General features: G+C 38.4%; 1 protein-coding gene across 2 annotated transcripts in view; it reads right to left on the minus strand.

Moving 5' to 3' along the window:
- The window catches only part of CREB5 (cAMP responsive element binding protein 5), a 308,617-nt gene that overhangs the window by 79,646 nt on the left and 202,332 nt on the right, over nucleotides 1-26,639 (minus strand). For both annotated transcript variants that reach the window (XM_089533032.1, XM_089533033.1), the window contains exons 7-8: nucleotides 4,181-4,307; nucleotides 331-441 (exon numbers count right to left, since the gene is read on the minus strand). In XM_089533032.1, coding sequence (XP_089389158.1) covers nucleotides 331-441; nucleotides 4,181-4,307 — 238 coding nt within the window. The remainder of the gene's footprint in view (nucleotides 1-330; nucleotides 442-4,180; nucleotides 4,308-26,639) is intronic.

The raw sequence follows: 26,639 nt of genomic DNA on the forward strand, positions 1-26,639 counted from the left end.
TACTTAGGTAACAAAATCATTTGGGCAACAAAAATGCTGGATTTCTCCAGCCTAAGCAAGTTCTATCAGCACAAAATAACACACACAACAATGTTAATGCCTACTTAACTTTTACAAAATATTTTCTACTGCAGACTTTCAAATATTCCAGAAAAATGTTTCCAGCCAAAATACTATGTGCAGTAAGTATCCTTTAATCCCAGAAAGAGTAAGATAAAATGATGTTCTGAGCCTCTTTAAGCAGAGAGACAATCATATGATTGGCTATAAAAACAGGAACATAATAAGGTTTTTAAATGTATGCATGTAAGCATCATATTAACACATTACCATTTTGGCTTCAGAGTGCATCGGAGGGACTTGTGGTGAAGCACATGGATTATTGAGGTTTGGGCCTTGCATTCCCATGATATTGGAGTTCATTGACATTTGTCGTTCCATCTTGTGGAAAAAAAAGAAAGAGAAAAAAGAAATTAGATGGTCTTGAAACAACAATCCAAATTCTGGTATGCTTCAGATGGAAAAAACCTTGGCTGCCCCAGAACATGAACTCTGTCCCTAGAGTGCACAACTAGCACAATACCATATGTTGGACCACAACTTTCACCAGCCCTAGCCACAGAAAGATCTTGAGCTGCAATACAATAACTGGAATGCCACATGTGGACTGCTCCTGATTAATTTAAGGTAGCATTCTTCTCCTTCAGAGGCCAACAAAATGCCTATAGGAAGCCTATAATCAGGGCATGAATAGCTCCCTCCTGCTCCTGCTTCCCAGAAACTAGCATTATGGCCATATAGGATGGCAACAGCCGTATTTGAAGTTTTTAAAAAAGTCCATGAAATTATGTTACCCAACAATCAATAGAAACTTGCCTCTTCACTAAAAGAACAAATTAGTCAGTTTTGAGAGTTTCAGTAATGATTTTTTTCCTTCCTTTCAGAAAACAACACTCTGGCTCAAGTGGCTTTTAAAACATCACTGTATGAAATTATGGCTGATGCTGTCAGGGCAGCCCACACCAACTTGCTGAAGAAATAAATAAAAATGCATGTTCTGGAGTGTTTGAAATTGAAGGCTATTCCCATTGGAGTTGGGGAGTGGAGGGGTCCACACACCTCCCTTAGATGGTTGTACGTTGTTACAATACTGTCAGTGGAAGAAACAAAACTAAAAGTATGTTACCACAAGCTGTGCTATGTGAGAAATGCACAAGAACTATTTATCCAGACAATACTGAAATGTTTTCAGGGAAACAACATAATACATTACAAACATACTTTCTGCTGAACTAAGAATACAAATGTCTATAAAAACAGGGGCAATGTATACAGGGACACATAGCTGCTTCAATGCTTGGAAAAGTTAGGATTAGGGACTAAAACCTCCCCACCAGCTATGACAGTGGAAATGACATTTGGCCATAGGGAAATTGGGCACAAATTTAGGTGGACTCCTCCATCCTGCAGTTGCTCTGCTGGGCTGCCCCTATCCCTGCTCTGGTAGGGAGTGGGGAACTGAACATCTTTCCCAGAGCCATTGCTGCCACCACCACTACTGTGGGTGCCCAAGCTGGTGTGATTTCATTGGTATTACTATCGACAATTGCCCAGATGAAGCAAAGAGACAGAGGAGGCTCCATATGCCACCTTAGCTGCCCTGCTGGCCTCTGGGCCTGGCCTGCAGCACATACTCCAGCCCACACAGCTTGTCTGCCTAAGTTTCCCTCCAAGTGCTCTTCTTCCCCCCCCCCCCCCCCCAATTCCTCCCCAGTTGCTGCCTGTTTCACCTGGTGTACTGAACACTATTTTACGTCTAATATTGAGCAGCACAGGCAGAAAAGTCCTGAAATCAAGTCCTGAACTGGCACTGCATTGGATGCATGGAACTTTTGGGACAGTGCATATGTGTCAAACGTAATATATAATTTGTTGTACTGTTGCTACAAATATATATTGAGATTTAAAGTGCAATTACGGATAAGGGATAGTCAACCTGTACTTAAATATATAGCTGAAGAATCAGTATGTAGAGCAATCTTGTGGCAATTTTGAGACTTACTGGAAAAAAAATGTTGGCAGAACTTCTTTTTGTAGACTTAAGTCTACTTCCTCAGATACATTTGGTGGAATGGAAAGCCAGAGACAGACCTATATACATTATTGGTGTGTGAGGATGTCAATTCAAATTCAAAATCCTTTGTGTATGGAAATGAAGTGGCAAGTCCAGCTTTAACAATGGTCACAATTTTAATTGTAAAATAAATGACTTTTGGAGCAGATAGTTCAACTGCAAGTGCAGGTTGAGTACAGTTAGTTGAGTACAGTTGAGTACACACCAACTATTAGCAGCTTCAGTAGCAATAGCAGCTTCATTTATATACTGCTTCATACTGCATCAGCAGTCTCTAAGTGGTTTACAACTGTAAACTAATTGCCCCCAACAAGCTGGGTATTCATTTTAGCGACCTTGGAAGGATGCAAGCCAGAGTCGAGCTTGAGACCTGGCTGGTATTGAACTCGCAACTTTATGGTTTGAGAGTGAGTGGCTGCAATACAGGCATTTAACCACTGCACCACCAGGGCTCATTACAACAGGATAAAAGAAGTTGCATTGAGTCTCTTGTTGGTTACTTTCTGGCCCCATTGGTAATCCAGTATACTGAAAACTAGCAATAGGGTTAACAGTGCAGTTAGGGCTATGATCATGTACCTTTATTGTATTTCCTGAACTCACTGAGGATTCCAGTGCCCCACCCTATCTGCATTCTGAAGGGAGGTCGATAACCAGAGTCATGTCTCCTTCTCTGAATCATGGTTCACTAATTCACTGTTATATATGCTGGGACCAAAAGCAAACAAAATGCCAAGGGGGGAAAGCACTGAATTTCTTGGAGCAATTTTTGTCAAAGTTGTTTTTAGTTTGAAAGGAAAAGAAAACCGCACATGGAATCTGTCTCAAATTCAAGATTATTTTTTTAGAATGTTGCAGCTGACAATAGACAAGATTTTAAATCTGCATAGATCCACCATTACAGTTCTGTATCCTTCTTTCCTCCGGCAAACCCTGGGAGGAACCCCTACTGGTGTTACATACTGATGGGGAATGAAGGAAGGGAGAAGTGATTCGGACCATGTTTTAGCAGCTGCACTCAGTTGCAGGGGAGAGGAGAAAGCACACTCACCAATGGAGTACACTCTTCTTTTCCTTCCCCTGCAGGACTTAGAACACCCATATCTTCATGGTTTGAATTGCTTCCAACCTCCCTTCACTTCCCAGTGATAAGCAACTGAACCTCCAGCTTGAGAGCTGTGTGGAGCCAGGGGGAGGTTTTGGAATAGAGTGCAAGGATAAGAGAATACAGTTGGCCCTCCACATTTGCAGCTTTGACTTTTGTGGATTTGATTATTTCTGGTTAGCATTAATATATTCTGTCTAGGAATCTTTAGGTTCTCCAGCACAACTTTGTGAGAAGTTGACCATAGAGTTGTGCTGGAGAACCTAAGATACTAGAGAAAATACTTCTTTAGGCATTTGTACATCCTTCAGCATGATTCTATGATCAACTTCTGGCAGACACTGACCACAGAGTTTCACTGGAGGACCTGGAGATTCCTAGAGAAGTATTTTCTCAGGTAAAAAGAATAGTGTTTTTTTTTTTATTTGCAGTTTGTCTACATTCATGGGAATCATTCGCCCCTAACCCTAGGGAATGTGGAAGGACCACTGTATTTCCATGTGCCCTGGCCCTAATAGGACAAATGCATGCATAAGCCACACCAATGTGCATGCATGTCACTGAAAGGATGCCTGTCATTGTCATAACATTGTAGACCAGATTCTTTGTAGATTCGGCAAGAAAATATATGAATGAAGGACTAAAATGTGTTCTGCTGCATGTGTATGCTTGTATGTGCCTTAAATTCACCTGTTAATTTATGGTGACCTCATAAATTTCATAGGGCAAGGAATATATAAGAGATGGTTTTGCCAACTCCTTCCTCTGAAATATAGCCAACAACACCTTAGTGGTCTTCCCATTCAAGTATTAACTAGAGCTAAACCTGCTTAGCTTCTAAGATCACACAGGATTTGGTGCCTTTACAGTATTCTTATATGAGAGTTAATAATATGTTACAAATTCTCCTCTACTTTTACACACATACAGTGCATACTTACAGGCATCAACACTGCAGAGGATCCAGGCATGGTAGGATTCGGCAAAGTCCCAGGCATAGATGCAGGCATGGGCTGTCGTTGCCGGTTGTGCAGGTGCAGTAATGAAGATAGTGAGCCTGGAACAGGCCTAGAATGAAGGGAGGAAGCACAGGGCTTAAACATACCCTGGGAAAGATTTGTACACATTCAAAAGAGTAGCATTTCAAAATGACGAATGTCTAAATTCAAAATCTATATGGTATTTGAATTTTCAGCTCTTAATAATTTCCCAGTTTCAGGGAGTTTGTTTTCAGTTTTGGTGAGTGTATGCATGAAGCAAAGACTTTATATTGGATCAGGTTTCTAAAAACTGAATCAATTTTCTTTGAAAAAACAAATCTAATATTTTCAGAGAGTGAATTTTGTGACTTATATCCTTATAGTAATTATTGTATGATGACTTTTCTAAAATCATTACTCTCTGGGGAACTAAAAATGGTTTTGAATAAATTTGCAATCAATAATGCTTTTGAATTTGTGTGAGGAGCTTTTCTCTTCTAAAATTATAGACATTTGTAATTTATTATTTTACACAATTACAATTTATGTTCTTAAATATTTGCAGCTGGTGATTTCAATTGTGCACTACCCTGAGCTCTTGTAAGAAAGGATGAGATGTTGTTCTTGTTGTACTCAAGCTCTTAGAATTTGTTGTTTTTAATTTTCATTTTAAAATGCAACTTGTCTTTTGCCACCCTTTGCAGAATGAGGACATCAGCTTTTAGGACTTAATATGTGTAACATAAAATAGAAACAGATGCTATAAGACAACTGGCACATCTCTTGTTTGGGTGGTTGCACATGAAGCCAGGAATCCATTAAGTGATCATAAAACAATGTGTCTGTGATATAAGCAGAAAACTTAAAATAAAGAGTTTAAGGAAGATGTAGGACATCACTGTAAATAAACACATAAGGCTTGCTTTTCTTACACCACTTGATGTTTGAATATATCTCATCTTCCTTTTATATATCTCATATAAAGGGAAAATTATGATGAAACACACACATTATCCCAGTCCAAATATCTCAGGACTGAATATGCACAGCAGTACTTTTTACCCTTTTCTCAACTGCTATTACCTTGACTATATACAAATAGCTTTTTGGGATCCCTCCCCTCCTCTAAACTAATTGGGAAAAAGAGAGCAACACATGTACGGTCCCCCCGCCTTCCTTTTTTTAAAAGACATATACTGATAATCTACTTCAGTTACTTAGGCCTGTTACAGACTGCCAAAATAAAGCTGCTTCGGGTCTCTTTGGAGGTATGCTATTTAAATGATGCATGAGTCCTAAGAGTTCAGAGGTCGCGCCAAAGCCACACTCCATTCCTAAGCACTGGAGTGCAGCTTTGGTGCAGCTTCCGGATTCTTAGGATGCATGCATCATTTAAACAGCATACCTCCAAAGAGACCCAAAGCAGCTTTATTTTGGCAGTCTGTAACAGGCCTTAGTTACGTATGTGTAACTAAGTAGTGTCTCCTGGTCTGACCCTCCCTGTCCACCTTAATAGCCAGCATTTAGATTGGAATTAGGTGGTCTGTTCACCTGCTAATCAGGTCTCAAGGATTATGAGGTTTCCAACTCTCTGAGCAAGGCTGCTTCTAATTGTTGCAGGCTTGCTATATGGTATTGGAACCACAGGCAGCTGAATAACTTTCTTCACCCAATTTGGCTGCTGGTTTTTCAAGTGGGCTGGGAAAACATTTACACAATTTTACAGTAAGACTACATGTGTGTGTATTGTGTGCCTTCAAGTAATTTCTGACTGTTGGTGAACTTAAAGTGGAATTTTCTGGGCAAGATTTGTTCAGATGAGGTTTGCCATTGCCATCCTTTGAGGCTGAGAGCATGTGACTTGTCAAAGGTCTTGTCCAAGGCTGAGAGCATGCAACTTGTTCAGTGGGTTTCTTGGTCAAGCTGGGAATCGACCCCTGGTCTCCAGAATTGCAGTTGAACACTCAAACCACTATGCCACGCTGGCTCTCGTTGACTGAATATGTTATGGATCTGTAGCTAATGAATCTATAACTGCAATATTCAAGACCAGCTGTGTTTTGTACTGGTGCGCACATATACACTTAGTGCCAAAGTAAGACGTCCACACTTATCTGATATGACAAATAAAAAAAGCTGAAAGATGTATAGGTAATTCCATACAAAAAAAAAATTAAAGAATGCAAGCCCATGCACATATTCCTATAGGTAAGATCCACCAACCAGAGCGGTTTATTTCATTCATATGAATTACAATGAAATGTTCCTGGATGGGTAGAGGAATCTAGAAGACTTTCTCTCTCTCTCATTCTCTCTCTCTCTGTAGCTGAATATCCAAAGGATACTTGGACAACAGCAAAAAACCACCATCTCCCTTTACGTGGCAATCTAGGCTGACTGATGCTGTGCCAGTATTCTACATTTTTTTACTTTGATCAATTGCTACTCCTTAGATGTTTTTTTTTTTTAAATCAAATATATGTGATTGCTATAAAACAGGGGTAGGCAATTTGTAGCTTTCCAGATGTTTTGGACTGCAGCGCCCACCATTCCTCACCTAACCCCACCATTGCTGTCAGGAACTGATCAAAGTAAAACCTCACCACCTCATCGCATCATTGTTTATCTTGGCTAAGGTGGATGGGAACTGCAGTGCAACAGCATCTGTACACAGATTGGTAGAAAGGGCTTAGTATGGCTCATTAACCCTCAGCGAGCTCACAAACCTCATCTGTTTACGTTAACATTGGAAGAAGGGAGGGTTCGGCACACTGCACTGCTGATGTGTCAGTGTTAACAGTATTATTAGAAATTACAGGATGGATACAGAAAATGACACAAATATTTTGGCTTTCACTGATGACTGCAAGTGGAATGTTTTGTGGCTGGATATGTCAAAAGCATTCTTTTTAGAGTTTGGCATCTGGTAAATGAACACAGGACAAATCCCACAGCCTGACTGCTGGCTAGGAGCAATGGGATTTGTAGTACATCACATCTGGAGAAGGATATTCTATGGCATATTATCTAATAACCTATGCAAGTAAGTTTTGTCACCATTTGCTGCATCTCTTCCTGTCCTATTATCCAGGCCAGTGTAGTCCTATGTGACATCTTCAAACCAAGAATACTATGTGGGTACAATCCTGCTCACATAGTTAATTTTCCTTTAGCCTGATTGTTACTTCATAAATTGTCCTGACCTAAACCTTGAACAATATGGTCAGAAAAATATTAAATTACAGTGGGGCAATCCCTGTGCTTAAATTCAGGCTTGATACAAACGGAGAGATTTAAAATTAATATCCTCAGAACATTTAATTTTTAAGTACTTCCTCTAATAGAAATGATAAAAAGCAAGGAGAAGAAGGATGAGCATGGAGACATCTTCTGGAAACATCTGTGTTAAAACACTGTGTTTGTGTGTGAGATTAGATAGAAGGCAGCACAATTTTCATGTAACTGCACCAAATGTCTGTTGAGCCTCAGGATTTTTTTTTAAATAAAGCAACCATATCATCATTTTGTATGACTATTTTAAATTAATTCTGCTATACATACTGTATTGTTGGTCTGCCAAAAGTGGCCTTACTTGCCAGGGAATCTAAACCACAGTGACTGGATATGAGTTCTGTGTCTTACATCTTCCAGTAATGTTTCATTTAGATTTAGTTCATTCTGTCTGCTGTGATTTTATTGGAAACAAGAAATTACACTGGCCAGCAATTCAATGAAACATATGCTAAGGATTCCATTATCCAAAAATATTCTTACATTACACATTACTCTAACCCTGATAATAGATTTTTGTCTTTCCAAAGCCAGCAATCCCATGGCTTCACTAGTGTGACATCACCAGGCCTCAGTTTATGACATTATCACGGCCTCATCTTGTGAGTCTCAAGCTTTGGGATGCCGGAGACTTAGAAATCCCATTAAGAAACTATACACAAGATTAATTGTGGTTTTGTGTGGTGTCAAAATTAATCCAACAGGTCTCTGCAACTTTTTTTTCAAAGGCTTTCTTCACATTACAGACATCTTGGAAATTTACTTTTTAAAAGTAATTTGCTAGGTAACTTTTTACACACACCCTATAGTTAATGTTACTTTTTAAAAAAGAAATACAAGTCATTGTATTACTCTTGTAATTTTGTACTTTGGTACTTATTTCTTTAGATCTTTTTAAGACATTTTTTAAAAAAATTGTGTGATTCTGAAGCCAAAATGCTTCCCATCATTTTAAGCCCCTCATTAATAAGAAAACATAATAGATAGATGTAAAAGAAAAGAAAAGAAGAATTTGTTAACCAGTCATCATTCCTAAGGGACTGCTTTTATACACAAAAGTAATATCTTTTGTGGAAAGTTAGTAGTTTATCACACACATTTTGTAGCCTGATCTGTGCATGAGATGGGATTTGGACGGAACAGGGGAGAATGGGTTTTATTGCTCACAAAATTGCTGCTATGCTGCTGGCCGACCACCATCCATCCCCAAGCCACGCTTATTCTGCCAATTTTGCAAGGATGGAAGCTTTCCGTCCTTGCAAAATTATCTGGCTAAGCACAGCTCGGAGACGGGTGGTGGTCGGCTGGTGGCATAGCAGCAATTTCATGATTGACAAAACCCATTCTCCCCAGTTCCACTCCAATCCCATCCCATGCATGGATCGGGCTACAAAACGTGTGCGATAAATTCCTTAGTTACACTATTTTACTGACATTATGGAAAAGAGACTAAATAGAAATTATTGCTACAATTACCATATCGAAAATCCCCAAACTGCCAATAGATTACACAAAAATGTTAACTGTAAAGAAAAGGTGGAAAATCTGTCAAAACCGCTGTCTTCTACCAATTGAAAGGCTGAATCACAAGGGTCTTCTTAATCTTTTTTTTTCTTTTCTTCCTTTCTTTACTTTTTCTTTTCTTTATTGTTATTCTTTTCGAATTCTGCAACTCTGATAGTATTTTAATAACACTTTAAAAAGGTAAGATACACATTTGGCTGTTTATTATTTGACACCACTAACAACAACAGTAAAAAAAAATGATACTTAAAAAATTTGGAGTTAGGAATTGGCAATCTTGAGTATATTCATGAATAGTGCTACTGAAAAATAGGAATTAAATTGCTTTTTTATTGTTGCCTTTTTAACTGATGTTTGTTCTGTGCTTCAAATGCATTTAGTTGTAACTTCCAGAAGCATTCTTTTTAGGTAAAAAGTGAAACAAATATTGATGAATAATTTTGATGATCACTGGAGCCTGAGCCACATCAGAAAGTAAAATTTTAATTTTACTCTCAGTACAAAAGCTATCCTGCAATTCTGAGATCAGAAGCAATTGTTGGACAAAAGCAAAAAAACAGAACCTTTAAACACCCATCAAGAAGAAGATTACACTGGGGCTTTACTCCACAATATCCTCTGTGACTGAATGAGACATTTTGAGATTGGCAGAGTATATGAATCAATGACTTGGCTTTAACACCCCCCCCCCCCCAAACATTTGTTACTCTACACAACCTATGCAACCCCACCCCCCATTTTTAAAGACTTGTTATTCTACACAATTTATGCAACCTTAAGAATCAGGGGAACCTGATTCTCAAGGTGTCTGACATAAAACAAGCAGCCTCCAGAATAAGTGCTTGGAGCTCTACAACCAGGCCTTTCTGTACTGTGTACAGGCCCGTTATAGAATTTTCTACCTTCATAATAAACTTAGGTGTTAGGCCATTTGACAGAAACTTGTTTTGGCTTGACTTGTGCCGTTTGCACAGGTAATCCTCAAGAGTCCATATGGTTGGAATTTTACTTACATGTTCCAGAGCCAAAATGTTTTCTGAAATTGATTTAATGAGCCTGGGAATAGGGGTCTTGGGTAAAAAGGAAATTATTTGTATATATTAAAAAATAGCAAATAAGCTACCTTGCTGTCCTCACTCTCACCCTCAGCTCTGCTTAGTTCTGCAAGTCTGCATTTGCTTTGCAGTTGGGAAATTACTGTTTTTGTTGGGGTGTGTTTTTTCTTGGTAGCACCTTGGAACTTTCCAGGGTTTTCCTAGATGGAAAAACATGCACTTTTGAATTTCAGGGTCCAATTTTGCCTATACTCATTAATAAAAGAAATTATGTGCATTACGGTTTAACACCGAAATTGGCAGGGGAGCACATGATGATTCCTAGGTGTTTTATAGTGTTAGGTCCAATGAATCAATGTGCTTGACACCCATGAAACTGTGTGACTGGAAAACTGAAGTAAACCGGTTCTCATAAATAGCTGGCAGGGAAGGGACAAAGATCCTTGTTTAGTTTGTAAAAAGTTGAACTTTGCAGATTACCAGTTTTCCTGTCTTCAATGCACCACAACAACATTGTGCTGGATACTGTACACAATGCAGAGGTGACATAGATTTGGGGCTAGACATATTGAACTCTCGTGCTGTAGTATCATATGTTCCCATATTGTGGGGACTGATGCTACCACTAGGCAGAGTGGTCCTGACTCTCTTGGCCATTACCTCCTGAGTCCCCTGGCTACTCCACTTTGTTGGAGGACACAACTATGCATGCCTGATGGCTTGCTTTGATCCCCTAAACTAGTCTGCTATTTTCAAATGTGGTGGTGAAATGATATCCTGTAGCCAGTATAGAGCTAAGAAGCAAATAACAGTCAGCTTCTGTATATCTAATGGCTCTCATAATTCTTCCTTGTCTTTGTCCCTCACCTTTCACCTCAAGTAGCAAGAAGCCTTAGGCTGGTCTTCATGCTATTGACTCTAAAGGCAGCTGCATCATATAGTAATGACAGACAATGCTAGTAGAGGCTTATTAACATTTTGTACTGTATACGACCATTCCTAAAGAGTAGCTCCTGTACTTCTTCCTTATCTATTCATTTCTTACTTTCAGTACTAAGCACTACAAATAAAGATGAGTAAATTCCTACTAAGAAAGCATGACTGAACAAAAATGCAACTCTTTGGCAGCATTGCATTATGAGAAGCTTTTAAGAAGCTAGGAATGTATCTATTTATCTGTAACCTGTAATCTTCTCACATATTAAACATGTGTTGGAATGAATAGAAAAATACCTGCTGTACACATTTTGGCACCTATTAATATAATGATGACACAGATCAACTCTACCAAACATAAAATATGTAGGGCTCATTCACACTTAGTGATAAACCAATTTTTTAACAGGATCATTTGGTCTATCTAGCCCAATATTGTCAAGACTAGATGATGCTCATTAAGTTTTCAGGCAGGGATTGAAGCTGTTGAGTGAAGCTGAGAACTGAAGTTGGCTCTACCAGTGATATAGCCCTTCTCCATAGCAAAACAATCTAGTGAAGAAGAATTCTACACAGTATGAGAAGGAGGAATCAACACAAGAAAGAATTATTGCAAAGGCAATAGACATTATGAGGATTATCACACTAGGAGTTACCATCTGTCAAACGTCCCTGGATTGTTGGGAAAGCGGGTGTATATGAATGCCTGGCACGTTTCCTCAGCGTCATGGAATCGTCAGTTCCCTCTAGTGTCATGTAATCATTCAGGAAGAGTGACTTTCCTCTTAACGCAAAGTTTCCGTTAAGAGAAAAGTCACTCTCCCTTAATGATTCCATGACACTAGAGGGAGCTGACAATTCACGACAGTAAGGAAGTGCGCCAGGCTAATACATGTGTGCTTCCCCAATGATCCAGGGACATTTCACAGATAGTAAGCCTTAGTGTGATAATCTTCAAAGATAGCTAAGTGGGTTTGAACACTTTGTTCTCCTCTTGAATTTTTCTGGGCAATAACTTGTTATACAAATTGCTTTCTTTCTTCCTTTGTCAAGGATGTTAGCCAGTCTTTATTCTCCCATTGTCAGAAAGATGTAACAGTATGTGTTCCTCTCTTCATAATGTATATTTACTAGTACATGTGCATGTATAGAAAAAAAATGGAGGATCTTGACAATAATGGAAAGCAAGTGTGTCCCAGTGCACATGAAAGCAGGTACACCATCTAAAACATAATGTAACACCTGATGCCAATGTTGTCCATCTTGAGTTTCTGGTATGGAACAGGGCATGGATTGGTATATAAATCCAACATACATATGTATGCATAAGCCACTGAAAATAATGCAGCATAGATGGGAAATGGCCACATCCTCAGCCACATTATGTACCAACATATAATTATGTGAGGTGAATATGGCATTACAAATATAATTTGCCTGAGCAACTGGGACCACTGAAGTGAGGACAATGGGAGGGCATTGTTTGCTCCAATTGATTGGCTGATCACTATTTGATCATACCATGAGGCAGAAGGAACTGAAGAACTATTCTGAGGCTGCAAACAGGCATGGGGGAGGAGAAATACATAAAGAATATCATGGGTATTTAACTTTTTCTCCAGAGTTTCAGTTTCTCCAGTTTCTTAAAGGCATCAAACCCCTGATTTTTGCATTAAAAATCAGCCCTTGTGAAAATTTGGTTGGGCATTTATTAAGAGCATTCATTGTACATTGGAGGTCCTCATTTCAAGAGCATACAATTTACTATTTAATTCTTTTCACCATGTCATTGACTGTGTAAGCTATTGTGCTCAATATAAAAAGCTAGAATATCTGGCTAGCTCTTAGGTATGGTATGATCATGGTATGATCAAGTAGCAATCATTTCAACATTTTCTGGTTGAGGGAGTGAGAGAAGGAGGAAACAAGCCTCTTTTAAATATATATTTAAAACTAAATTATATTGTTTGTATATATTAATATTAGTATTATTGCTGTTTTGTGGTTTAATTGGTATGGGTGAATATTTTTTAATTTGTATGGGAATTGTTTGGGGACCACAACATTGTTTTTAGGTTGGGAGAGCTCAACATTGACAAGGAAATTGTTGTTACTTTTGACTACAGATAAGTGGTCTCCATGTGCTCAATAAAGCTTACTCCCAAGTATGGAGATGATCAGATGGGGGGAACCTGGGTAAGAAAAAGGCATATTCCCAGCAAAGTCATGTGACTGTGCTGAAGATTTTCAGCCAACATAATGTTTATCCAGGACTTAACCCACGGAATGACTGCCCCCCACATCATGTATTAGCCCACCACTCTGTCTCGTATTTGTGTGTGTGTGTGTGTGTGTTTTAATAAATATTTTAATTATACATGTTTAATCCTGTTTTAAGGGGGGGAATTTGGGACATAATTTTGTAAATGTGGATTTTCATATGTTGTGAGCCTCTTTGATTGTCTTGTAACAGAAAAGCAGGATATAAATAAAAGTTTTATTTATTATTTATTTATTTAAGATCCAGGAATGCTCCAGCAATAAACCCTTCCCAGGACTTCCCCGTGAATAGTTTGTTGCTGGAGCATTTCTGGATCTTCATAGGTTACGTTCTGGATAAGCATGATGTGTCTGAAAATCTTAAGCACAATTGTGTGACTTTGCCAGGGGTATGCCTTTTACTCCCACCTCCCCCCCACCGTCTGATAATCTCCTAAATGTGTATAGCAGTTTATTATTCCCAGAACAGCTAAACAACAATCACCATCTTAATATTTCTTGGTACACTTCTGATTGATAATGCCAGAGAGGACTCAATTGCACAAGAGTTTTGGTGCTCCAATTTTGCCAGATTATTGTGGAGGAGGGCTCAGTCTAATCTTAAGAGGGGCTTCAGCACTACTGCCCACCTGTTCCAGGATCCATGGCACTGTTATTATGCCTATTCTTAATTGTAAACTACTATTCTTAATTGTAAATCTCTTCTAATAAACAGTAAAGCACAGATGCACACACCACAACAACTTTATTTAAGAATATTTACTGTGGTCAGGCTATTACACATTATGATGACATACTCCGGAGTAGCCGGAACTGATGGCGATTACAGTCTGAAATATCTAGAGGAACCACATTGACAAAGGCTACTCCAGAGTAAAGACACATCCCATATGGCCTGAAATTTAGGGGAAAGGACAGGATGGGATGGGAGGTGAAGAAGAAAATGGTGAGGGCAACACTCCCTTTAGAGTGATCTTTGGTCTCAATGAAAACACTCTCTTCCAGAGCACCTGCTCTTTTCTTTTAAAAAAATTGATGTGACTGCAAGTTCTATATTTCCCATCACATCGTGTTCTGCCCTTAGAATAATATTGATATACATTTTTTAAAAAAACCTATCTTATGTGATTTAACTATCAAAGAGAGAGAGAGAGAGAAGGAGAGAGAAAAAAGAAATATCCTTTTTGTCCACCAGTCCCCAAAAATACACAACTATTTCAGAGCCCAGTTTTTAGCCAGGAATAAACTCACCAATAAGAGATACCTAGAAGGGCAACCAATTTTTTTTTTGTTCATACTTTTATGAAAAGCCATGTAAATTTTCCTTTAAACCTGGTTTTACTGTTCAAATATTTCAAATAATGTTTGATGTGATTATGTATTTCAGCACCAACTTCCCAAACAAAGCCGAGATTTTCCTCTGAAAATGAGAAGGCAAATTACAGTAGACGCATGAAAACAAAGACTCAACAGTTTCTCCAGTGCAGGCTTGTTACCATGAGTTAATAATTCCAGACTTTAAGCAAGCAGAGTCTCCTTTTTTTTTAAATAATAATAATAATAATGGTATGCCTCTAGGCAAAGCATTTCAACTAAAAAAACTATTGAGGCATGGAACAAGGCAAGGTGTGTGAGCTAATATAGAATTGTTCAGCCACTAAGCCAATTCCTGTGGTACCCAGCCTGCTCTGCACTGACAGATTATTTCTCCGCGTACACTTGTAAAAACACACTGCTTAAGGTTAAAACCTGTATAAGCTTTTCTTTTCAATTAAAATGTCAAAGATGACAGCACGTGTTTTCACTGTCCCCCAACTGTGATGGATTTTAAGGTCAGAGTTGCAGAAACCCTTCCTCCAAATTAGAGATAGTTGTCTGACTTTGAGCCAATTAAAGATGGAAACACCATCCCTATCTCACTGTATGAGGGGCCTGGTATGTACCATACATTTTAACTAGCAGAAGCCCCCAAAATTGCAGCTTTCTTGGGGACATGTCAATACTGACAAGTTTCTAACTGGACAGAATAGCACAGAACTGGAAGTATGAGACACATCCTTGATACTTTCAAGTATCAGCAGCTGGAAAACTATGCAAAAAAGTCAATGAGTTTTGCACGTTTTCTTAAAAATCCATAAATTAAAAAAATAAACACTTCCAGACTGTAGTTAAACTTTTTTCCCTAATAAACAATGTTTCAGTGTGTCCAGAATCAGAACATTTGTGAGCATTTTTAGCTCACTAGTAGCAAGCATTGTGAAGCACATGATGTATACATGGTGAGAAGATCAGATAACAGCATAAAAATGTCCTGAATAAATAAGAGTTGTGTGCATTGTGAAGTAAATAAGGGGATAAATCTAGACAGGCAGTGCAAACTTAGTTCAAATATGTGGCGGATGAAGAGGTGTAGGATTAGATTCAAGCTTCTTCTGCTGGAAGAAATGTCCTCCTGCTGCTGAACCTTCTGTCAGTTGATCTCAAAGACCTGCTTTACACAGACATCTTACAGCAGAACTGCTCTATTTGCTAAATCTGCACAGAAGATCTGAAAAGGGGGTGGAGAAGTGATGGCGTGAGGAAGGAGATGAGTGATACTTCACATAAACATCCTCCGACCCAAGGAAACATAGCTACAATGCAAGCCAGACTGAGGGTAACCCTAAGTAGTGTTCAACTTCACTTTCCCAGAAGGAATTCATATCTATCACAGCTTCAGCTGACCCTTAGCTATCATGCCCAGTCAGGAATGCACACTGAAGACAATGGTCCTTAACTTAAACTAACATGATCATGGTTCCAATGGGTATGCGAAGGGATCTTGTAGCACCTCTGAGACTCACTGAAGAAAATAAGTTAGTAGCATGAGCTTTCGTAGACTTGAGTCTATTTCCTCAGATGCATGCAAACAACATTATCTGCAGAAGTAAGCTCAAATCTACAAAATCTCATGCTGAGAACTTCTTTCTTTCTGTTAGTCTCCAAGGTGCTACAAGATCTCTTTGCATACTGATTTTCCAGACTAAAATGGCTATGTCTTTGAATGATTCCAATGGGTCAGTTTTAAATACACCTATGGCCTACAGCCAATTGTTAGTCTGAACCAGAGCATACCTACTGAATCAACTACTGAGCATGTATTTAACCCACTTCCACTCCATTCTTGATTTACTTAAGGTGAAACCAATAATTTGATTTAGGATAAAGTCTGGAACTAATCCAATATGTTGGACTTGAACTGCATTTGGACCTGATTCCAAATATCTGCTTAGCCATGAAATTCACTGGGACACCCTGCATCAGTCATTTCCCCTGTACTTAACTTACCTATCCTGTGTACTTATTAGAGGATAAAATGACACAACTCAATGAAAAGCATTATTAACTTCTTGAAAAAAAGAGATGAATATATTGACAATAAGAACATACGCCACAATATATGCCACCAAGTTTTGGATTTGGGCATTTATTCTTCCATTTTCCCTTCAAGAAAGAAATCACTACAGCTTTTATGACTCCCAAATCCAAAACTGTCCACATGGGTGGCTGAGATAGTGACACCTTCGTTATAATTCAGTGTAAACAAACTTTGTTTCATGCATACAATTATTTTTAAAAGTATACAATTATCTTCAGGCTATGTTTATAAGGTTTCTACAAAACCTAAATAAATTTCATATTTTTAGTTAGGTCCCATCTCCAAGATATCTCAGTATCTGGAAAAAAAAAAAAACCACCCCAGAATTCCCAAACACTTCTGGTTCCAAGCTTTTGGATAAGGGCGACTCAACTTGTACTCCACACACAGCACAGGGCATGTGTAAGAAGCACAACTGACTGTCCCTTACAAATGTCAGCTGTCTGCCATTGAGCTCACAGGCAACAGAATAAAAACATAAATATCTGAAACATATGCCCAATATTTTAAAAGAAATACTGAACAATTATGCATACCAACAACTCTTGACAGCAAAAAGACAGATCTCTACAGAAAAGCATTTATTATTATCTCATGGCACCCTGCATTGATCTCTTTCCTACCCATCTCCAAACTCCCTCCCCCATCACTTACATATTCTCCTACATGTACACAAAAGACTCCAATGTGGAGTTTAACAAAGTGATTCTATTTGTGCAGCAAAGCATATACCATTCTGCGTTCCTTCCCAGTCACAATTTGAGCTTGCTCTGTTCCCTTTCAAGTGCTGTATTGAACATGAACTTGCAGCTGATTTTGTGGTTGGAGTCCATTTGTTTTCACATCAATGAAATTAATTTCCATTGGAAACTGCATCTGAGGCATTTAATCAAAATGGGCCTAAAATAATTCTGAAAAGCTCATCTGTCTCCAATCTATATAGTGTTTTAAAAATTGGACATGTGCCCTGTAATAATATCGCACTTTACAAAGCTTAATGCTCTGCACTTCTGAGTATCTGTTACATCAAGACTCTGGTAAATTAAAACAGGCCGAGATTCAGATTTACATTGATTTATAAATATATAGATAAAACGACACTAACTCTATTTCAAGCAAAATGGAACCTGAAAATTCTTGTTTTGCAATTCACTAACATTTAACATTACAGCTATGCTTCCTTAAGCTCTGTTGTTGTTGTTACCATTGTTATTAAGCAATAGTGTGCTGCAGAAAAGAGTAGGTTAAGTCTTGCCCACCAGCAATTTCCTGTTCAAATTTATACCCAAATGTGTCTCACATAGTTATAAATGAATGTTTATGACAGAACTTTGTCAGTGATCTTAAGGCAACCATTTTAAAACAAAGTAATTTTAAAGGCAGATTTCTGGTGGAATGAAAAACTAGTATCTCCTTTGCTTAGTGATGCCACTGGAGTTTATCACACTAGTGAGATCCTCCGGGCAAACGGGATTTAAACGCAATTTAACCCAAAGAAAACCTGGAAATGCCAGAAGTTTATCACACAACATCACAGTTAATGTGAAATAACGCGAAGTTAAACCGCAGTTAGAGTAGAGAAAACCGCAGCTTTTTACTTTCGGAACATCTCAAAAGTAAAAAGCTGACGGTCTTCTCCACTTTAACTGCAGTTTAACTTTGCATTATTTCATTTTGAAAGCAATTCGGTGTGATAAACTCCCTGAATTTGCAAGTTGGTTTAAATTCGAATTTAATTTAAACCGTGTTTAACTCCCATTTGCCCACGGGATCTGACTAGTGTGATAAAGCTCACTAAGTGGAGTGTAGCTTTCACCAGCCCTAGCCAGCATAATCAATGGTGAGGGATCACAGAAGCTGTAGTCCAAGAACTTCTGGAGATTCCTGCTGTGGGAGAACACAGTTGAAAGAACAACAGTTTCATCTGGAAGGTCTTTTACTGTACATACACAAATACAGATTTAGTGAACTATCTTTAAAAATACTGTAGTCTTGAAAAAGACTCTGTTGGGGGTTTTGGCACGTGTGTATTTGAGAGAAACATACATATTCTATCTAATCAGGATAACTCAGTGCACACAACCAGGACTCCCAGATCTGTTTCTGTGTCATTGGATGTGTTTTAAAGCACTGGCCTACTTTCTGCAACAATTCACCATCGGTATAGAACAGGTGGTTTGAATATTCTTTTTTAAAAACTGTTTGAATATTCTTTTTTAAAAAAATAATTAAAGAAAGCATATACCATACCAAATCTCCCTGAATAGTTTTATATGGTCTAATAGGCCAGGTGACATTCAAACTATGCTTGACTGTGTGTAAGTGCATTAACCCACACAAATTCCATTAAGTAAATATAAAGCTGAAAAAACAGAGAGCCAACTGTAATCTAGCCTTTAGAATCACTGTGGTTTTTTGTTTTTAAAGAAATATCCTTATTGACCTCCAGGTTCCCAAGGGGCCAAAAATTCCAAATGATTAGCAGGTTCTGGTGCAGCTCGATTGGAAACTACACAGCCATGTGAGAGGCTTGAGGAATGCCTGTGGTTCTAATAGGAAACTCTAAATTTGCTTCTGAGCCCCAGGGAGCAAAAGGATCTGGGAAAAGCCTTCCCAGTGAACGTGGCCTCAGAATGCATTAAAATCTCACCAACAGTATTGTGAAACAAAGGCTAAATAAGTGGAAAATTGGAAACAGTGGACTCTGGTCAATTTGCAACAACAACTGTGAATCCAGTTGCACTTCTCAACTCACCTTCACAAGTCATATCAACTCTCCATGGTAAGCAGCATTCCCTATCACAGCTCAGCAAATGAAACCACAAATCAAAACTTAACAGGCCCTCCACATTTCAGGGAGAAATTTGTATGAGAAATCAAGATATAAAGAAAGAGAAATAGCAACATGTATAATGCTTGTTTTATTTAACTGAGTTGAGCTGAATTTTATTGATAATACCAAAGGCTGAGTGAGACACAGCACCAGACCCAGTAAATGTCAAGGTAAAATAATATATCTTGACATCATCATCATCATCAAAAGTGTTTTATATTCTGAAGTTTTAGTTCCATACCCAGGAGCACTAACAACAGACACCTGAAGAACCACCAAACATATATTATGAAATATAATATAAAAATCAAGATAACCAGAGACAGTGATATAAAGCCTCATATATTGAATAAAATATGAATAATATTGGAACAGGAGTAGTTTTAAAAGTACACTAAAACAAGAGGCTAAAAGTCTTGGCACATGAAGAATTAACCTGCTTCTTAACATGAGGCAAGACATGTTACATTGCCAAACTATGGTACAGCAAACATAAAATCAAGATAGTTTGGACAAAATGGCAAAGTAAGATTTGCTTCAAAGCAAGATAGGATCTTGCATTCCTCTGTGTTTTGGGAAGAAGAAATGGAAAAAGGAACCAAAGTCTGACTCCTCCCTTACTTATGCAGCACTAAACCTTGGTTTGACATTACATCTATATCACCCCTATCTGAGCAATGTTGATGACAGAGCTCTGGTATAATGTAGTAATTGAAAATATGGTACTTGGTATTACATTTAGACTCAATAAATGTATGCTTTAAACTTTATTTTGCTGACATGAAGTACAGTACTGCCATAATGTTGCAATGTGTTGAAACTCTTTAGAAAAATCTGTCACCGATTCTATTTTCCCAGACTCAAGCAATGAATTTATGTGGGAAGATTTAGTCCCAAATCTCAATTGATTTGGTTCCATGTTTACGCCATTTGTTCACTGCTTTGTTGTTTATTATTATTATTTTCTTGATTGTATGTCCCAGATGTGGTTATACATGTGTATTCATTTGAAGTCACATTGTGTCATGGGATTTTACTGTTCAAGATGTTAAAAGGGGTTTGGAGAAAATCTCAAAAAAAGAAAAATGAGAATACAAAATAAAATTTGGAGGCACAAAGCATGCTAGGGTTGCAGTTGAACTGTGCCGTTCTATGCATACTTATTGCTCACTCTTTGGGCAAATTAGGACAAAAAAAGTTTGCTTTCTTCACCATTCTGAATTAAACTATTAATTTATCCCACAAGGTAGCAGTCCTGTACATACTTACTTCATACCCAAAGGTTTGCTCACTTGTCTTTGAATTTGAACCTTCTGCTCTAATATGCTCCATAGAGTTATGGGCATTTTGGTTTTGCCAGGCAAACTAAGAATTACAGCATGTCTTGGGGGGGGGGGGCACAAAACACTGTATGAAATGCTGACAAGTGATTGATGCATAGTTCTACTTCCCCTCAACCCACTAAATACATAAGGAAGTGTATTGTAGTGTTAGACTAGGATTTTGGGAGACCAGGGCTTGAATTCATGCTTGAACATGGAAACCCTTGGTTGACCTTGGGCAAGTCACACACTCTCAGCCTTTGAGAAAGTCAATGATAATCACCCCTGAACAAATCTTGCTAAGAAAGCCCTGTGATAGGATTGCTATAGTTTAGGGTCATCATAAGTCAGATTTGAGAGCAGAAGCAACAACAACTAGTGCAACATTAAAGACTTGCAAAACCCACTGCAAGGTGCCCATATTCTCCACATGCAAGAAAAAAACAACCCATGTTAATGGATTGCATCCAGGATTTTTTTAGGCCACAACTTACTTCATATAAAGGTCAGCAACTTTGCTCTGCAGGGGATTCTGAAAGTTGTTAAAAGAAGAACTCCTTCATGGTCTTAATATATTTGCACTTCGAGCTGACCAACCGAAGTCAGTGGGTGTAAATTTGTAATGACCACTGACTTCAATGTGTCTATTTCAGACACATTACTTTTGCATAATGTATACAACTATAACAAGTGGCTTAAAAGGGGGGGGGGGATACCATGTAAAATATATGAGAAAATACTTCATGCCAGACAGAAGTATCTAGCAGATGTTTGTTCTTTAGATTGTGGTTGAAAATTTAATCAGTGAAAATAATGTGGCTCCTGGTCTTATTCCCACTGCAGTCTTATGCCTTACTTTGGATAAATATGGTGTTTGGGGTTTGGAGTTAAGTGTCATTTTCTATCATTTCTGACATCTCTTTGAGCAACTTTCACAAGGATCTGAACTTAATTTGTGGTAAGGCTGCAACTACAAATAAACATCTATCTCAGCTATTTATGAGAAATTTCTAATACAGATGAAAATAAGAAGTGATTCTTCTTCTGATCATTCAACACTATGTGTACAAAGCATACAGATCCTACTGGGATCTGTTTCCAATTGGTCTCTTCTCCCCCACCCTCCGCAGTTAGGTTTCACTGTGAAGCAGAGAAAATGACATTGAACTGAAGGGAAGACTGACTAAATTTCACAAGTTTTCGTTTCAGGGGAAGGTTAACCGAAAGGTAAAAATTCAGTGTCATATGGACATCATACCTGCCAAACTCTAGCTTGTGCCCCAAACAACTTCATCTCATTCCCTAACTTTTCATTATTTCTCCAGCAATCTTTCTCCATAACCTTTGGAAATCACAGCTATCCCAGTTCTAGGCCATACTATGGGTTATATAGGTACTAAGTAAATATAGTAACAAAATGAAATACTGGAAGCCCTCCAGAACAGGTACACAGGACAGGTGACCATGTCAGGTCAACAGATCAGCAGATGGGGCTTGCTAGATGAACAATGATATTGGTTATTACTGCTGTTTAGGGTTGTCTCTGCAACAGTAATCTACTATAGAATGATATTAGGTAAGATTACATGAGTTGCTTTGAGACCCAGATGTGGTAAAAAGGCAAAGTATAAAGATGAGGAGCAGGAGGATACTTTTGTGGAGGACAGAAAAGTCTCCAACTTTTATTTCTCTTGCTTTAGAACATTAAATTATGCAAATGAAATGCCTTAATTCTGTGGATAATGGTGGTTTTCTTGCTACAGGTTGAGTCTTCCTTATTCAAAATATTTGAGACTGATTTGGATTTTGGAATCTTTTGGATTTTGGAATCCCTGTTTGCATGTATGTCTATAATGAGCTATCTTGGAGATGAGACCCAAAATTCATGTATGTTTCATATATACCATATACATATAGCTTGAAGGTACATTTTATACAATATTTTAAAAATAATTTAGCGCATAATCTCAAAAATAATCTCAGTCGCCCATGAAGAAAGTTTTTGTTTTTGGAATGTTTTGGATTTTGCAATTCCAGATAAGGGAGACTCAACCTGTACTGAAATTCTCTGTGCTTGCATCTAAGTGTCACAAGCTTGATCCCATGCTGTGAGAAAGGTGATATAAATAAATATGCAATTTACAGCATATGGAATTTTAGCCTGTACTGGAAAGGGTCAATGAAAAATAAATCAGTTTTAAATTGGTTTAATCTAATCTAATGTCAACCAAGCATTGCATAGGAAAGTACCCTAAACAATATTTCCACATTTCTAGCTATTTCTATCCCCATATCAAGGCTAAGGGGTTGAATTCAAAGTTAGAAGCACACAGAATTTAAAGAATTCAACACAAACTGCCCAGTCATTAATCAGCTTCTCTAGCTAAATAAAACTTTGTCCTTAACTTGGCAAAAGTGGCAAAAAACAAGACACCCAGACAACACAGACTAAGCACAAGCAAACAATTTTAATTGATACTGATAGATCTTAATTAGTGTCCTAAATTGCTGGCAAAATAGTGCTCTTTTAATTTCTCATTTATTTACTGAATAATTTTATGTGAGGAAAATAGAAGACCTGTCCAACTTTAATTAATGAACCACAATTATTTTGAACTGAGGTAAGCCTAGTTAATGGTGTTGACTTCCATGAATCATTGCCAGTTGTGAATTGAGGATTCCACATTAATAGAAGAAAAAATACAAACCAAAACGCTCCCGCAAGGCATTGAAAGTTCATATTCAGATGAAGATTGAAAAGCTTCACAGACACACACAAATACACACTCCCCCTCATTCCCTCTAGGCCACTTTCCCTATAACATCAAGCTAGTGTTGTGTCCTCAAGCAAGCAAGCGAGACCTTTAAAAAGCCAAGTAAAATTAGAAAGTAAGTTTGATTGATGCACCTTCTCCCACCTGCACATGCCATTTCCCCCCTCTACGCCGTAGCTCTAGTGATATCACTAGGAGCAATTTGCAAAAGCGTGCTCACAGTTTTATCTCAATACTTCTACAACTTTGGATGGATTCAACCCTGTGTTGCTTGGTAGGGTTGCTGAGGAGCCAGCTTTATTGCTCCCTGATGGAAGAGGCTGGACACGCACACAACAGCACCAGATTGCATCTTCATATAATTGACATTAGTGATAGAATTACAGGGGTAGGTATACTGGGCAAGTCATACACTTTCAGCCTCAGGAGAAGGCAGTGGCAAACTTCCTTTGAGGAAATTTTGCCAAGAAAGACCCATGATAGATTCACCTTAGGGTTGCCATAAGTTGGAAACAACTCAAAGGCACACAGCATACAAAACACACACACACACACACACACTCCGCTTCAGTGTGTGTCTATCTCTGCTTCACAGCCTATTGATCCCAGAGGTTCACTGACAGCTTTTGCAGTTCACTTCAGGGCCAGAAAGGAATTTTTAATCTGACCTGAATGAATAAGAGTGTTATGTTTAGTTCCTTTATGTTTGTGGGGGTTGGTCTCATCAAAAGGGGGAGGATGAACATCGCACCATTTGAGTGCAGGTTTGTGCTTTATGCTGCTGCTTTCACTATCTGGAGCACAGGAAGAAAGTGAGTTTTGTATCAGGAGGTGTCAACTCGTGGTGTTCATATATATTTTTTAAAGTAAAATTAAAATGTACTACTTTTTAGCAAGGTTGAAGATTATTTATTTATTTTAATTTTGGAGGACCTTAGAAGAGCAGTTTATTTTTGAAAGTACCATTTCTGACAGATATACAGATCTAAGAAATGTACAGGTTGGGAGCGCAGTTGCTTAACCTGGCTTTCTAGCGTGTATTTCTGTAAGTATTTCGTGCATTAAAACATTTCACAGATGCAAACCAGGGCACATGTCACCAATCAACATAACAGCATGGTCAAAATGGTAAAAAAATTTAATGAAGAAGTACATGCAAGTTAAGAGAACCTGCTGCAGTTTGCTTTTGCTGGGGTTTAGTGGGAAGGGTGAGATTTTGCCCCTTTTCTCCTCTCTCTGTTGCTGGATTAATTGAGTGCAAACTACTTTGAACTGAATTTGCACCAACTGATGTAGGCTGAGAACAAAAGTGAAAGTGAAAAAAGGAGAGATAAGCTAGAACATTTTAAAAGCAGCTGAAAATGTAGGATGACAGAGAACTAGTTAGGACTGTGTCTGCCAAATGAGGACAGTTTGAGGGTGTGATATTTGGAAATACTCTCCATTTAATACTCTCTCTCTCTTTCTGTGGAGTTTATCAGACAAGGGAAATTGGAAGTATAATTCAATGGCAATCTGAACGCAATCATGGAGTTTAACATTATTGCGTGATAACCCACTACACGCAAATTTGGGCAATGGGAAGTCAGTCCGAACGCAATCATGTGGTTTCACGTTATTGCGTGATAGACTGCTACATGCAAATTCGGGCACTGGCATGCTATTTTCAGGCAATGGGAAGCCAGTTTGAAAGCAATGCGCATTCATGTAATTGCGCTAAACTAGCGACTTTAAGTGAATGCGTTCTGGCCTCACTTTCTTTTCATTTGAATTTAAGAGAAATTCCTCCTGTTTGATAAACTCACGGGTGTGTATGTGTGTCTATCTTCAAGTTGCCTGTCGGCTTATGGAGACCCCATGAATTTCATGGGGTTTTCTTAGGCAAGGAATACTCAGAGGTGGTTCTGCCAGTTTCTTCCTCTGAAATGTAGCCTACATTTACCTGGTATTCATTGGTTGGTGTCCCATCCAAGTACTAACCAGGGTTGACCTTTCCTATCTTCCAAGATCAAAATGGAACTGGTGCCTTTAGGGCAGTGATTCCCAAATTTTAGTGTTCCAGGTGTTTTGGACTTCAATTTCCAGAAGCCCTAGCCGAACTCGCCAACAGCTGGCAATTCTGGAAGCTGAAGTCCAAAACATCTGGAGGACCAACGTTTGGGAACCAGTGCTTTAGGGTTAGGGACATATTATTTGGTCAACTTATGTAGCAGTAATTATTTCTTCTACCTATGTCATAAGAATGTTCCCAATGGCAGTTGGGTGAGTGGTCACTTCAACAAGTAGTTTATTAAAAACCAAAGTACTTTTTACACACAAATGTTTAACTAACATCTATTAGTGTTCTTTTTGAGCAAGGAAAACCAGCTTACAGAAGGGAGGGATTAGAAATGGAACAGTTAGGAGTCAAGTGGTGTACTTAACTTTTTCTCTGTCCAACATTTTTCCCCTTACAAATTCAAATACACCTTTGAAAGGTAAAGTCCATGGGGAAGAGTGATTTGTAGAGGGAAAACTTCAAGTACAGAAGTGCTGTAGTCACCCTTCCCAGCCACCTCTTCTCAGTTCCTAATCTCCCCCTCTGGATATGACTTCTCTTCTTCAAAAGGGATCGTTGGGCTAGTACCACATGTTGCATGCAACCTGTAGTTTAGCCCTAAGCTGTGCTAAACCACATGTGAGAAAATAATACCTCCTTTAATTAGCAAGCAGATCTGTGCTTCTATTTACCTTTTAGCTGCTCAGCCCAAGGGTATAATGAAATAAAATTGGATCTTATACATATAAGTAGGCAAACCTGAACTAGTTTATTCCCCAGATTTTCCCCTTAAAAGAGAGAGAAAGGTCAATGTGGCAGCAGTTGTTGGGGGAAAGGAGGAATATGCAAAGACTATGAACTGCAAAACTGTTGGCAAAATATTTGGCTTGCTGTTGGTCCATGGCCAATATTTCTTTTGTAAATGAATCCCACATCTTTCTTACGTTAA

The sequence above is a fragment of the Sceloporus occidentalis genome, unplaced genomic scaffold (genome assembly GCF_023333645.1).
Source record: "Sceloporus occidentalis isolate IW3139 unplaced genomic scaffold, rSceOcc1.0.p SCAF_7, whole genome shotgun sequence".
Taxonomy (NCBI): domain Eukaryota; kingdom Metazoa; phylum Chordata; class Lepidosauria; order Squamata; family Phrynosomatidae; genus Sceloporus; species Sceloporus occidentalis.